The sequence below is a fragment of the Puntigrus tetrazona genome, chromosome 3 (assembly GCF_018831695.1).
Source record: "Puntigrus tetrazona isolate hp1 chromosome 3, ASM1883169v1, whole genome shotgun sequence".
Classification (NCBI taxonomy): Eukaryota; Metazoa; Chordata; class Actinopteri; order Cypriniformes; family Cyprinidae; genus Puntigrus; species Puntigrus tetrazona.
The window spans coordinates 20231050-20246424 of NC_056701.1; the positions used below are offsets into that span (position 1 = coordinate 20231050).

Sequence of the window (15375 nt, forward strand, 5' to 3'; positions counted from 1 at the left end):
GGCATTTCTCCTGCACCAGACAGCACATAAAATATACATACTATTCGTTCCATCTGATTATTTATAACTACAAACTCTTTAATCCGTTTTGGGTCACAAAACACATATTCAAATATTATAGGGATTGTTCACCCCAAAATATTTTAATACTATGGAACACCAAAAGAACGTTTATTTATTTAAGTATATTTTTCAGTGTAGTGTTGTGTTGTCCTTTTTGGTTCATACAGGTGAGTTTGATGGTGAGTATTACAGAATTTATTTTTTATTTTTTTGGGTGAACTGTCGCTTTAAGTAAATATATTTTGTGTGCATATAACCATTTGCACATTCATTATATATTTATCATTACAAAGAGCCAATTTTTCAGCAGAAAAAAATGTAACAACATTTTCATGGAAATGTATAATTCTTTTTCTTCGCAACCAGTATTACACATTGAATTGAACTGTGGCTGTATCATCTCACAGATGTATTTTGTGCATTGCTGTTTGTACTGATTAGTTGATAGTTGTTTTGCAAAGGCATCTCATCAACGACTTTATCTATACAAACCTTTCCAAAAGAATGGCGTCCACTGGCTTCTTGTCCATTGTAGTTTGATGGTACAGTTTTATGTAATAGGGGCCCATCCGTCAACACCTACTTTTATTCACACGCAGAGGAATTTCAGAAGGCACAAATTGCCAAGCTGTTCTATCATAACAAGCTCCAGTGAGAACATCTGACCGCAAAAAGCCTTTCTGCTGGCCAACTCACTATCGGTCTGTCCCTGAATGCCTCAGTCTTTATTCCCCCTCAAATGGAAAATATTTTGAGAAAAGCAAATTAAGACTGGAACAAATGAGTCTAATAATTCTGCAGATGATTTAAAAGAATATTTCCCCCCCAAAAAAGGTAGTTTACTCCTGTCTAAACATCAAATGCATCAAGGAGTGTTTTCAGTCAAAAAGAAATGCACTGAAAGTCAAAGGTAACCAAAATAGTCTGGTTTCCAAAATACTTCAAAAACTTTTATCCTTTATGTACTAATATGTGAGTGTGTGTGTAAGTGTTGACGGAAATGCATTTTTTAAGGTTTAAAGGTAAAGGAGGAAAGAAATCACATTTTGATATGTATTAATTCAAAGGAAATTTTATTTCCTTTACAGTGAGTGTTGCAGGAGTCATATCATGCTCAGACAAGGCATTCAAAATTGGCACATTAGAAATTCACCTCTATTGTCAGCTTTTACACATGTCAGTTACGTTAACCCACATCCCATGTTTCTTATTGTTTCTCAGTGTACATGTAGTGTCGTATTTCCAATGATCCAGACATTTCTATGATCTCCAAACTCGGATCTGAGCCCTAGATTCAAGGTCTAGAATTATAATCCAATGTTGCTATCACAGCTATTTCTGCACACCTGAGATCAAATTCACATTCACTGCTAATAAGCTGCTAAAGGACAGACTGGCACTTGTGATGAATGCAACAGAGCCGGAGGACCAACAACAGCGAGCATGTTAAAAGCTGACTAAGGCAAGTCTGCTCAGGCAGAGTTTAGGGCTGCTGCTCCAAGAGTCATTCTCCTAATTAAATTCTTTCACAGTATACTAAGGCTAAAATAATTACATTCGTTTTCAGTTCTTTCTGTGTGCAAGATTATGTCAAAGTAACTAAAAAAACATGATATGTTTTGTGCATGGTCATGGCTTACTGCTTACAGGCAATACAATTTCAGTGCGCATTCACAGCTGTTTTTCCAGACACCTGCCGTAGTCTTTAATCGAACTGTGAGGTATTTTTTTAGTGGTGTGCAGTAAACTCCAGACAAGGTCTTTAACTACGCGTGCGATGACACTCGCCCAGGTGTATGCGAATCACACCTTGCTTGTGAAGTTTTAATAAATGTTCGAATTCGGTCGGCATAGAATGCACGTTCTTCTTGCTCTCCCGATTGTCGTAGTAATGGTTGGTGATCGGCCGACTGTCATTTGGATGCTTATTGAAGGGCCAAAAACCATACAAATGGACGTTTGAACAGATTTCTAGTGCTAAGCTGGCCATGATGAGTCCTGTGCTGGGACGAACCGAGTTAAGGCCTCTCTCACGCCAAAACCTCGACAACCTCCTCAAGTATTCCGGATTCAGGAAAATGGGCAGCGGGCTGTTGCTGCTGAAGTCCTCCAGTGTGTAAAAGGCACGCAGGGATACGGGTGTGTTGTGGCCGTAAGAGAAGGCTGGCAACAGCAATAAGGCTTGTCCATAAGGATAAAGGCTTTCCACAAATGGACGACGACGCTCCATCAGTCCACTGTACCTGCAACAGATGAGGAGGAGAATATTCCTTACTCTAATTCAGTCCTGTTAACGGTGTGTTTAGTATTTAGTAAGGAAAGAAGAAATACGAGATAAACCCGATCAATAACAATATATTAAAACATTTGCATTCATAGTCTTCGTAAGCTACGTCCAAAAAAAAAAGACAGCTGTGTGGGATAACAAACTCCTGAGGTGAGAAATTATTAATCTTTTCTTATTAACTACAGTTTATAGTTGCTTTTATATCATTGGATAAGATTTACAATCATTAACAGTATTTTTGTCAAGAAATATTATATATCCACTGAGAGAGAGACTTTAATAAAAATAAAAATATTATTGCACCACTGCTGCATTTAGAGCAGCAGGAAACTGATTCTTTGTTAAAACAGAAGGATCTCTTCATCACTAAAGCCAAACACACAATCACAGACTCACTTCTCATGGAGGATGCTGGGATTTGCAGTCACCAGGTTGGTTTTGTTGCCCACATCTTTCTCATATCTGTTATCCAATGGTGGAAGGTTGCATCTAAAATGCAAGGTTACACAGAGATTAATTAGGCCATTGTTGCTGAAATAAAATGAAAGAGGTACCATTTCAGTCTGTGGATCATAAAAACAGGAATAATTATGGTGCCACCAATATTATAGAAACTTGAATTTATTTTTGGATCATTTGGACTCAACATGGGTTGATCTAATACAGACCTAATGACAAACTGGGCTGAATTAATTTCTTCTCCACAGCTGCTGTTGGCCAAAATACCTCCGTTCCCCACCACGGCACATGACTCCCATGTCGCATTTCCAAGGGCTGCTCCTGCAAACACACACAATGTGACTCCAAATTCATTAGAGAAACCAAGTAATTCACCCTGTGTTTTAATACTGAAACACTACCTTAGCTAAGATGTTGTACAGGGCTTGTGTCACCTGCAGCGGCTTTCTCCGCTCTCCATCATAGATAACATTTGACCCCAGTGGGGTGTTACTCTGTGTGACCACAGCCTTTGACACAGCGTGGCATTTGCTACTCAGTAATGACCTGGAAGGAAACAGATGCTCAGTCTCATGTGTAGCAGTCATGTAAAAAATCGAAAAAATAGAAAAAGTATACTTTTATATAATTTTTTTAATAACGACATAAACAGATAATTTGATAATTTCTTTATTTTTGGGTGATCTGTTTCTTCAGGGTCATGAACTGCCTGATTTTTATTTTGTACTGTTCTCTGAGGTCCACTCGTAATATTTTCAAGATTTTTATATAAAAAACATCATAATTTAGAGGCTATTTTCTGTCCTGTTTTTAACCCTCTTCATCAGAACATAGGCATGGCAGATTGTAGTCTGGGAAGTAAACACTTCGTGTGTGTTTGACAGCCAACATACTTCACAGATGGACGCTGCTGTGATTTAGGCTAAAAATGCATAAATACTCACTTATGTATTACATATCAAATGATCTGTAAGAAGAGACAAAGACGAGACATTATTGCTGCGCTTTTTCCTAATGTAGCGCTGTGAAGTGGCGCTGCACAGCATCTTGTTGTCTTCAGAGCTTCTGTATCATGTTTTCTACATTGCCTCCCTTGTCATTTATACTGCATGTGTGAATCGGTGGGCGGGGCTAAACAGGCAGTGATGTAGAAGCAGGCGTTGATCTTCTTCTGTGGGGGTGGGGTTTATTCACTCTATTACATCATAGAGTGGTACATTCCTCAAGCTATTTTAAACTAATGAGAGTTCTGAAACTCACAGGATGTTTTTATAGTACTTATCTCTCAATAGATCAATGGATTTTTTGTTTCTCAGTTCGTGGCCCCTTTAAGTAAGCATTTCTGTAGCATATTTGTGTGGTTCATGTGATCCATAATCAACAGAACAATACTTTTACTCTTATCCAAGAAAGCTTTGCCACAGACGTCTCAGTTTAACTTTTATGAGAACATCTCATGGTCCGCTCTGGGCTACTGTTTTACCTGAATCTTTTTAGGTTTGCCTCGTGTTTTTTCCATTTGTGTGAGTAGTTCTCCAGTGCCTTGGAAATTAATACACTGTCTCTGAAAGAATCAAACGCATACAAACAGAAATGACATACAGTGGTGGTTCACAAACATATGCTTCCCAAAATAGAGATTCTGTGATTTCTAAAAATCTTCAATTTCTATAAGACAAAAACCTGAAATGATTATATTATTAGACATAAATTATTAAACTAAATAAATCTTTTCATACTTACTTGCATCCTTTGCAAGATTGTGTTTCTGAACTTTTTTGAGGAATCTTGGAGGAAGGGTGAGGGATTACATTACTGTAGAGAGAAAGAGATTTCAAATCTACATTTATTATACATTTATATGTAAGTATGCTTGCAGTCATGGCTGAAGCTAGATAATTTTTCATCTTTAAACATAGATTTTGTTATCTGGTTGACTAATTTGCTGTTCACAATAGTTCTGTTTAGACAGTTTACAAGAATGTTTGGCGTCTATAAAATAACAATGATCACTGAGAAAATGAAACGCTGCGTTGCCAGATAAATGCCCTTGAACTTGTCTTTTCTACTTTTTAATGTTTATCAATTTTGTATTAGCTATGTATTTTTCTTATCTTATTTACAAAGGACGTGAACTAATTGCATCATAGAATTATCTGTTACTATTAAAAGTAATCAAAAAAGACCATGGACAGGTTGCTTACAGGATACCACAGCAGTGAGGAAAACACAGCATGATATTATCTGTCAGAAACGTTATTAACATTACATTAAATGAAATATGCAAATGCTATTTCATTAAGTAATGAAGTTACATTTTCACAAAGTTATCATATAGCAATGATTATGAAAACTAACCGTAATAGTATTGTCACGTGATAATAAGCAACTTATATTATCCAGCACTAACAACAGTAATAAATTTTAATGAAATATATATGTTCATTCCTCCAAAACAGAAAAAATCTATTGGTCTGTCTTTCACAGTGTCTAGTGTATTTGATAAATTTTTTTGACAAGCATTTGTTGGGTTTTCAGTACAGTTTTTAACCCAACCACAGACTTCACACAAATCCTGGCTATGGAGATTAAATATCAGTAACAATTGGCTTTATCGGGAGAGAGTTAACAGCAGTTAGTTCCCGTGCCCTTGAGTTTTTTGACAGGCTGTGAGAGAGCTCTAATATTTTGTGTACTGCAGACAGCCTGTCTCTGTCTCTCTACATATTTATCCCTTTATCTCCCTATCTTAGTTTGCACTTTCTGTACTTTCTGTTACACCGTATCACATTGTTTTCATTCATTCTGCCATGGGGTGCCACCACGCTAAAAATCATCCCCGCCACGGGAAATTTTAATTAGTGGAGGAGACAGAGCAGGACTTGAATTTCGGTATGACTACATGTCAAATAGGATACCCGTCTTGGCGAGTGTTCATGTAAACATAGTGAGTTTATATTATACATAGTCTGTATAGGCTATTAAGTGAACATAAACTGTAGAGAAGCAAAATGCATGTAAAGTAGTATATTAGATCCATGCATGAAGTCTTAAAAGAGACAGCAGTCTTAAGTAATCCTGCTGCTGTCTGTGTGTTTTTTTTAGACAGTGCAGACTGTCCAATGTTATTTTACTGTTGAATTGTGAAACTTAAAGTACTGTATATTTTTTATCTTGTTAACGTTTTTGTCTGTGCTATTGCTTGTCATTAATTTCTTGGTTCATGTTTTATTATTTACATTTCACATGTCTATTTTAGGCCAAACAAATTCATTTCTGAGTTTGAGTGCGCATGATTTTTGGGTGGGGAGGTTTAACCACCAGGGGGAAAAGACACGATCCACGGGAAACCGTCCTGCCACCATACCTAGAAAAAATCCTAGAGAAAACACTGATATCATACATATCACTTTCTGCCTCCCTGCATGCTGTTTGCAAAATAGAGCCAGACGTCTTTAAGTTGCACCTCAAGCATGGTCAGACTGTGCTGATTAAAGCTCAGAGTGATCAAGAATGATTTTCTATTAAAAAAAGCAGTTCTCATTTCAGTTCTTTAGTATATCTAAACATCCATGTTGAGCAGAATCTTAAATTACCTTCATACTACTGAAAAACTTCCGTGGGATGTTAGCTGCAACAGGTGACATTGACTTTATAAACTCAGGATGGAATCTATTTGTAGGTTTACTCTTCGTGAGCCATATGTAACATTACAGAGGCAATTCACCAAAATCCACCTTTAATATACTTAGTCAAAATTAAAGACTTAAGTTAGTTTCCTATAATTTGGCTCCTGAATAACGGAGGTCTAATTCACACTGACTGTGGTGGAACACCCAATGATTTTGTGCCTCCGTGAAGTTCTCAGCGAGTTTAATCTCCCACATGCCTTGTTGTGATTAAAGGCTGCTGTTGCCAATGTAACAGCACATAATAAGGGAAAGGTCACAGCCATGACGGAAAAAAACAACAACATTGCCCTCAGTAATGCCGTGGATAATCATTTATATATTTCCTCTAGCAATGTAAAGCTAGTATTATAGCATGTTAAATTACTGGCTATGATAGGCACACAATATAATATTACACTAGAAACCACATTTCAAAATGTAATATTTCTGAAAATGTTGCTTTGAAGAACTATTTTTAGCTGATCCAACTTCTCTGAACTTTTCTATTTTTACCTGGTCTACCGTCTTTTCGTTTAATTTCAACGTCAAGCTTCAGAATGCTCTAACCTACCACAAACCGCGTTTGTCTGCTGTTTAATGCACTTATTGTTTTACAGCTGAATTGAGAGTGAGAAAACACAAATTACATCTATTATGGAATTAGATAATTTGATGATTGTGATAATACCCAGTGGGTTACGGAGACTGTCTCGAAGATTGAGAAAATAAATGTGCAAAATAAATTAAGAAAGATCACCCTGCCAAATTTTAATTTCGATACTGATATGCATACATTTTTAGGTTCATTTTCTTTTCATTCTCATGCAGTTGCTCTAGGCTATATTATGCATACACAGGAATATTTGGGAAAAAAACACTGTTTATTAAGTGTTATGTAAGAAATCATTTGCAATCAGTAGGTTATTATCACAAAAAAAATCTTTACAGTTTGCAACAATATTACATTAATATTATTAATATTAATACTGAATATCAATGCAATTAATACGTAAAACACAAGATGTTGCCAGTTGTTTTCATATACAACAAGAGTTACAGCATTGCCAGTGAATATATCTGACTGCTAAATACTCTGACTGATGAATCATAATTATGTTTATAGAGAGCATGTAATAGATGGCATTTAGTTGTTAATTTAATAATCTTGGTTAATTTGAAGATGGTTGTTATTTATAATACAATTGATTATGTTTCAGTCAATAATGTTCTGTTCCATGAATTGCAAAACTATATTGCAGTGTATAGCCTATAAATCATGATTTACTTGTGGACTGAGTTCTTTGAAGTTATTAAATATTCAAAATGCAATTTTTAAATTTATTTTTTTTAAAGAGTGAGTTGACATTTAAAAAGGCAACTAAATCATTAACAACTATTATAGCACAAAGATAACTTTGGTTTAAATAGAATTCTCACTGATTTATGATATGCCTGCAACATATACTATAAAATATTATTGCTACACTGTACATGCAATATCTTGGTAAATATTTTTGACTGTAGATACAGAGAAAGATGTCTCTGACAGAACAAATGAAGCTGTTGAATAGCTAAAAGATAAAGTTAGTGATTAAGTTGAATGACTTTATAAGTAATTGAATTTAAGAGATCAGTGTTAGGGCAAGCAAAAGAAACCTTCAATTATTTACTCATGTGAAATGTGAAACAAAACTTCACTGAAACAGAAAAAACGACAAACTTTAACTTTAAGACCTTTCCAGCGTTCTAAAACACTGAACCATGAACTTTTGTTTCCCAAAAGTATCTTCTTGCTTTGCTTTCAGGAAAATGCCTGCATAACAAAGAAATGGAATCTTGTGCTAATCGAATGTCTTTGTGTGTCTGACAGTAAAAAGATTCAAATGGCCTTTGCCTAGTAAAAACTGATGGGTAACTAACTTGGCAGAAAAGACTTCGTTTCAGTCTTGGTGGCCAGCAGTGCCTTAACTCTCGGGTCTTTTAAAGTTCGCTCTCCAAATAGAAGGAAATATAAGATACACAGACGCAGGCTGAAACAGATATACTCACTTGTTAGAGAGGAATATCCAGAAGGCCACACTGCAGAAGGAACACAGAAGGATGATAGGAAGGAGCCAGAGCATAAGAGTCCTCATAACGCGCATCCACTCTCACACACGAGCTTCAGCGCACACATAGCCGCTGACATGCATGTGCTCTCGTCAACTCTCATTTAAATGCGGATGGTCCCGCTGCCAACGACTCACTCTTGTGCTCTGCCGTCCTCTCTTTTTTTTAGAGTCTGTTTCTTGACGACTGCACCCTTTTCTTTACTCTCTCTCTCTCTCTCTCTCTTTTTCTCTCAGACTGTTAATCTCCTCACCCTCCCTCCCTCCTCTTGATTTAACTGCCACTTGCTCTCTTTTCCCCTTCTCTTTTCTCTACTGGCTTTTCAGGACTTCTCTGCTGCTTTGCTCTTCTCTTACTCTATCAGCCCACTTTCTTCTCATGCCTTCTTGTCTCACAAAAGAATACATCCGCTGCTTTCTTGGCTGCTATGTTCCTTTGTTATTTTTTTGGTATTTTTCTATGCTTCTCCACCTCATCCTTCCCTCTGTACTTCCTTGTTTTGTAGGAACTGCTCAGATTTTTCTTCTGTTCGGTTCCCTAGAAATCTCAAGCTGTTGCTTCTTCTGCATTCTCCACCCCTCCCCCTCTCACTCCCCCTGGACACTACTTGCTTGCCCCTCCCTCATGTCACTGTCTCTTACACACACACACACACACACACACACACACACACACACACTCTCACACACACACTGTTTTTTGTTCCCTCTCAGGGTAATACGAGTGCAGAGTACAGAATTAGCCCATGGCAGCACCTCCTGACTGGGAGGAAGGGGGCAGTGTGTTCTAGTCTAGAGAAGGGTTTTCCCCCTTCATTTCAGCCAATGATGGTCAAAGAATGCAAAAGACTGCAGCCAATCAAATAACCCCCTCCCAGTAACCCCACTTTCTTCTAAGAGTTTAAGGAGAACAGCAGTTAGTGCTAATATTGAATGAAACTGTGTGCATTGCACATTAGAGCGGTAAAGGGATAGTTCACACATTCATTTACTAAGCTTTGTGTCACTACAAACCTTAGTGGCTTTCTGTCTCCTTTTTTTCCACACTATGCATTTCAGTCATATGAAATTATATTCAGACTACGAAAACAAAAAGCTAAGTCATGCACGCTAAATAGTTTTCATCATCTTTATGGAAGTCATATTGATGTCATGAATACGGAAAACAGATAAAGATGTCTTGATTAAGAATTGAGAATGAATATAAAGAAATTTCTTGTATGCGTGAGCTGGAGGAAAAGCTCATGACGCACTGAGACATTTCCTTTTTGGCTCTTATGTAATCCTGACCGATGGCAAAATGGTAAATAAAAAACAAAAATAACTGTACAATACAACCATTGTATTAAATTATATTTAACTGATGTTGAGTGGCTGCTATTTTAAGCAGTTGGACAACGCCACAAACTTCATCTAAGTGTGTATAAAAGAGTATGGTGAGCAGTTCACTCAGTTACCACACCGAGACCACAGAAAATCACTTTCACAGTCACTTTTAAACACTCTTGTGATCCATCAGTAAACATTTTATATGCTTTGAAATTTTTCTCTGTTTGACCACACACACATAAACATTCTTTTCAAGCTGTTTTCTGCTGATTTGCTGTTGATCTTTGGCAGAGAATTAAACTAAAATAAAAGTGCCTTTTTGGTTGCATAAAGATGCATGGTGATTAAAATAGATTATATGATGGTTATGCGGATGATTTCACAGGTTTTATGTAGTTCTATAGCTGGCGTTTCTTCATCCTTGATGTCTGAAGGATGTTTATCAGACGCAGAGGCATGACAGAAGCTGAGAGCTAAACAGAAAGAACAAGCAGTTTACATCAATTTTGGTTTTGGCACACATAAAATATTTGTTAATTTCCACCCGACCATTTAAATCCAAAAACATGCAGTATTAGTTTAGACATGAATGTAAACACCGAGCTGTAGTACTCTTTTGGGTGTGTCTGAAATCATATACTCCTGAGTATAACATTTCCCTTTTTAACCATTAAAACTTCTCTATAGTATAGTATAAATGTGTGTAGTATGAATGTGATCTGAACATGTGACTTAACACTTCTCCTCAGAATATCACTGGAAGTAGGTCATCCAGGGACTTTTTAAAGATTCCTTTGCAGCACTGTGAATCCAGACGTAGACTACTACTCTTTGAATGCACTGTTTGTTTGTTTGCTGTAGGCCTAGGGTGGAGAAGTTTAATGTGCAGGCAAGGAAGGCAGGCAGACACAATTGATCTAGATGCAAGATTTTAATAAAGAAAATTAAAACAAAAACAAAAAAAGCCACAGGGGAATGGAAGCATTAAAAGAGACAATGATTGACAAAGGCCAAGTGAAACACTAGGACTGTCTACACAAGGGAGAACAAAAGGAACAAATGAGTTACCATTGGAAATAATAATAATAGGGGTTTGGTGCAATGAGTGGCTAAGGCAGATAAATTCTGCTGCGTTCATGGCATATCGTAATTACCGTAATTTTGAAATAACACGTGATGTTCTGCTCAGAGTGTACTATATATATACATATTAAATATACACAGTACACATACATATATTATGTCATCAAAATCTTTTATTAATCACGATTAATCGTTTGACAGCACTACTTTTTTCTTGTGGATTCTTACAATAGCTCTCACTGCTACGGTGAGATAAATGCAGGAAGATGACAATGAAGAATTTCCAATAACACTTTAATAACCCACAGTAGGGTCATTCACAACAGGCAGGCACGTCACACACATACAGAATATTCACAATACTGGACAGTGTCTCTCCAGGAGCAGGATTTGACACCCCTGATTTATAAAGTTTTATTGATTTTTTTTGTATTTATTTATTTATCAATAGATGAAAATATAAAATCATTTTGCTTATTGCATTTGCTTATTCTTTTACGTTTTCACTCTATGTTTGCTCTGTTCCTGTTCATCTGATTTCTTAGTTTCCTCGTTTGATAATTAGTTCCATATACCTGTTGTTTCAAGCAGCATCCATAAGCCCTATGTTTCCTCAGTTTATTGTCTGGTTTCACGAAACAGAAGGCGACCACAATGCGGGTGACAGATAAGAGATATGCCATTTATTAAACAATAATCGTTTGCAGAGTAATAGCATCATCTTTACTGGAGAAATTGTCAGCTTAGCTTGGTGAGCTAGAGTCAGGTGACTGTGAGTGCTTGGACCGACATTAATAGAAGAAGCACAAGATGGAAAAGCAATATAACAACAATATGGAGAACTAAAAAGCAACATGATGCTTGTGCAAACTCGTGATGTTTGATGTGGTGAAATATTACCGCTTTTATCATTAGTGTCTATATATGTGGAGAGTAGAGATTATTTGTTGTAGCAGGTTGGTGGATTAGTCCTATTGTTAGTGTCAAATGCTGTCAAATGAGCTTGGAATACTAATCCTGGAATAATTATTAAATAACTAGTAAAGAGATACGAGTATGTGTGTCAGAAAGTCTTTTCGATTAAACCAGCTCATAGTACAAGAAATGTGATTCTTTCAAACATGTTGTTGTTATAATATAAAGAATTGAGACTTTCTGTTGCCTTAAAGGTGTTGTGGTAAAGTTTATTGCTGCCTTGTGAGGCATTGACTTTGCAGGGGTTTTTGCAGGAAGGCACCTGATGAAACAAATTTTACACACAAACTGACCATCAAATACAACTTTAATGCACCATTTTTATTTTTTAGCTCAACCTTCGCAAAATGGAATGCACAGGATTGTGGGAAATGAAAGGCGGCAAAGGATACATCTATGGTGCCTTCAAAAAGTTACTTCTAGAAAAAGAAAGTAAAGCAGAATTCAGACATGCCTCAATGCCTTTCTGCCTTGAAAAGCTGCCTCTGAATGACGCAGCCCACATCTGTCTGATTGACTGGCAGGCATGCATTTAAAACGTTTTAATGCACAGATTTCCAAGTCAGTTTAAAGGGATAGTTCACCAAAATGTCCTTACCTCTCATTTACCACAATGTTCACAAACTGTCCAAAGTGAACTATCCCTTTAAACACATCCCTTAACGTCGGGTTCTTTGCCTTCACACCATGCATTAAAATCGTTTAACCATCATTGCCATGGTAAGTTAAATAAACCATAACTCGTTTAGACACTTATATGAGGTGGACTCCCGGTCACAGGCTTTCCTAAATATTTAGTTTATACATTTGTTTATAAGTGTAATGGTACAACTGACAAATGTTAAGAAATGTGTGTGGATTTATCCTATTTGGTGCAGCCGGCCTACTGATGCTTTTTAAGGAATTGAAAGATCAATGTTTATGTTTCCTGCTAATGTTCACAACTAAAGATTGCGAACAAAAAACACTGCATGTCAAACATGACAAACATGTTCATTCTATTTCATCTTCTCCCTTTGTCTTCTAAGAAGCTTGTACACAAATAGCACTGGTTGTCCTCTGCCCAGTCCTGTTAATCTTCTTTTAAAACAACTAAATGAGTACATTGAACTGTAATCTATAGCATCAAGAAACACTGAAAAGGCAATGTTTCATTTAATGAGATCAAGATCAACACAAAAAGGGTGAGTATATGTTTTAGCCATGGAATTCCTCATAAAATCTCATAATACTGTTCTAATGAAATTCTACAGGATTAGGATAGTGACCGTTCAGCATGAGACTTTTGTGTTTTTATGAGTTTTTTGTACTTTTTTCCACACCTGTGGACAGGATCAACAAGGCCTAATAAGTGCCTCGCTTCAGACGGGGAGGTCAAGCAGTCTTTATTTAAAATGTTATTATGAATTAAGATTTATCAGCAAGACATTCTGCCCCGTGGTTTCTGTATACTGACTGACTGCGCACTAACACATTTTACACTGAATCCACTTATTTCAACTAATGCAAACCTGTGATAGACCTGTCTAATGGTACAAGAAAGCGTTTTGCACATACACTTCATTTCAGATAAAAAAAAAAAACAAAGATGAGAAAGCCATAGCCATTATGAAACATTTGGCAGACAAATAGAAATTTAAATACCATTTTTTTTACCATAAAATGTTTATTACAGAATAACACTATTCATTTATAGAAAGCCAACTTTTTTCAACTTTTAATTTTACATTTTTGTAAAATCTCTCACAAACTTACAGTAGTCTGCTGTACATTACAGTAATAGTCCCCTGTTTCATGTGTAATAATATATTACCAAAAACTGATTAACTGATTAAGTATAAGGGAGTTCCATAAAACTTTTTCACTGGTTATTTAACTGGTTAACAGACTAACTGGTTGATAAGAGTCATTTTTTTCTGTGTATGTTGTTGTTTACAGAGAATGACTATGAACTTATTTCAACATTATTTGACAATGAATAAGAACCCACACAAAAGTCCTGTGTTTATGGGCTTTTACAACACAGAAATCTTATTGACATTATGATATTCTATCAATTGAAAAAACCTTATTCTTCCCGCTTTTACTCATATTCCTTTGAGGTGTCAGGTAGAATTTGCATTCTTCTACATTGCTAATGTCATGAATTTGGCCCATGGACTTCCATTTGACCGTCACCAGAGGTCCCTCTTCTGTTATATCTGCCTTCACACTTCACAGACTGTTGCACTATATTAGTATTGTACCTGGACCCTCACTTGTCATCGGGTTACCCCTCTTGTCTCGGCCACTATTGAGATTGTTTGTTAATCATAGACTCACGCTTGCCCTAGGAATACTCTTGTGTCTTGCCGCATATCTGTTGGCTGTTGTTTAACCCTGCCTGTTTTGACTACGGTTTTGAATGAAGCTTTCCATTTGTTTCCGCTCGTCCGTTGCATTACACATAATGATTGTCTGTTTCTCAAGCGGAAGGCTGCATCCTCTGGAGGAAACAACTGTAGGCTGCATACATCGTCAAGCCAAGGTTGATTTTTTTTTTACTCTATCACAAGCAAACTGGCCTTAAACAAAAATATATGTGGCCATTTAGAGGCAACCGCGGCATTTGAATCACAATCCAAACAAAGATGCTACACGCATGTTGCAGGAGCAGTTGTTTCTGGTTTGAATTACATTTTATAATTCAAGATATTGTCAAGGTTTTGTTAGTGTTTACGTCTTTTACTTCATATTCATGTTCTGGTTTGTCATGTGTGATCATGATATTTGCTCCCCTTATTTGTGTGCTTTGTTCTGATTGGTTCCTTGTTTGCATGTGTCATATTCTTAATACTTCTAGTTTCTCATTTGTTGGTTCTTATCATGTTACCCTAACTGTTTGATAGCTCTCGTGTTGCCTGTATTTTGGATTTCTTTGTGTTTCAATGAACTGCACATGTGTTCATCCTCAAATTGCCCTTAGTGGACTAAATCGGAGCTGCAGAACGCAGAACGGTCTGACTTTGTTTGCGGCATTTTGCTACATAAAACATCTGCATGAAACAAAAGCAGCAGACAGGCTGAATGAGAACGCAGATTCAGTCTTTGACAGCAGGAGGAACGGCAGTGTTTCTTTTGATTAGGTTACCTCTGTAAACAAAGCAGTGCTGCACTTATAAACATTACTTTATATGGAGGTAAGCAGAGAAGAAAATGCCACTGACATCGAACATTTTTTGAAGACACTTCCTCTCAGTGACTCATTCATTTAACCCTTCAATTTAGTATTTATATGTCTTCCATTGGTGAACAATGAGCTTGCTTTGCCTACTACAGTATTTACTCCTCTTTGTCTTCAGTGTCTCTGGCATCTGCTGTTTAAACACTCTCCATAGTGTATGTTTCTTTATCACTGTCC

At 36.7% G+C, this 15375-nt stretch overlaps 1 protein-coding gene across 1 annotated transcript; it reads right to left on the reverse strand.

Annotated features, from left to right (window-relative positions):
• Positions 1 to 1119: 1119 nt before the first annotated feature.
• Positions 1120 to 9195, reverse strand: st8sia6 (ST8 alpha-N-acetyl-neuraminide alpha-2,8-sialyltransferase 6). Its single transcript, XM_043235778.1, is given in 8 exon segments — positions 1120 to 2306; positions 2747 to 2839; positions 3019 to 3121; positions 3124 to 3130; positions 3211 to 3355; positions 4293 to 4373; positions 4553 to 4624; positions 8530 to 9195. Coding segments are annotated over 8 exon segments (1077 nt in total). The 5' UTR covers positions 8625 to 9195; the 3' UTR covers positions 1120 to 1825.
• Positions 9196 to 15375: the final 6180 nt, after the last annotated feature.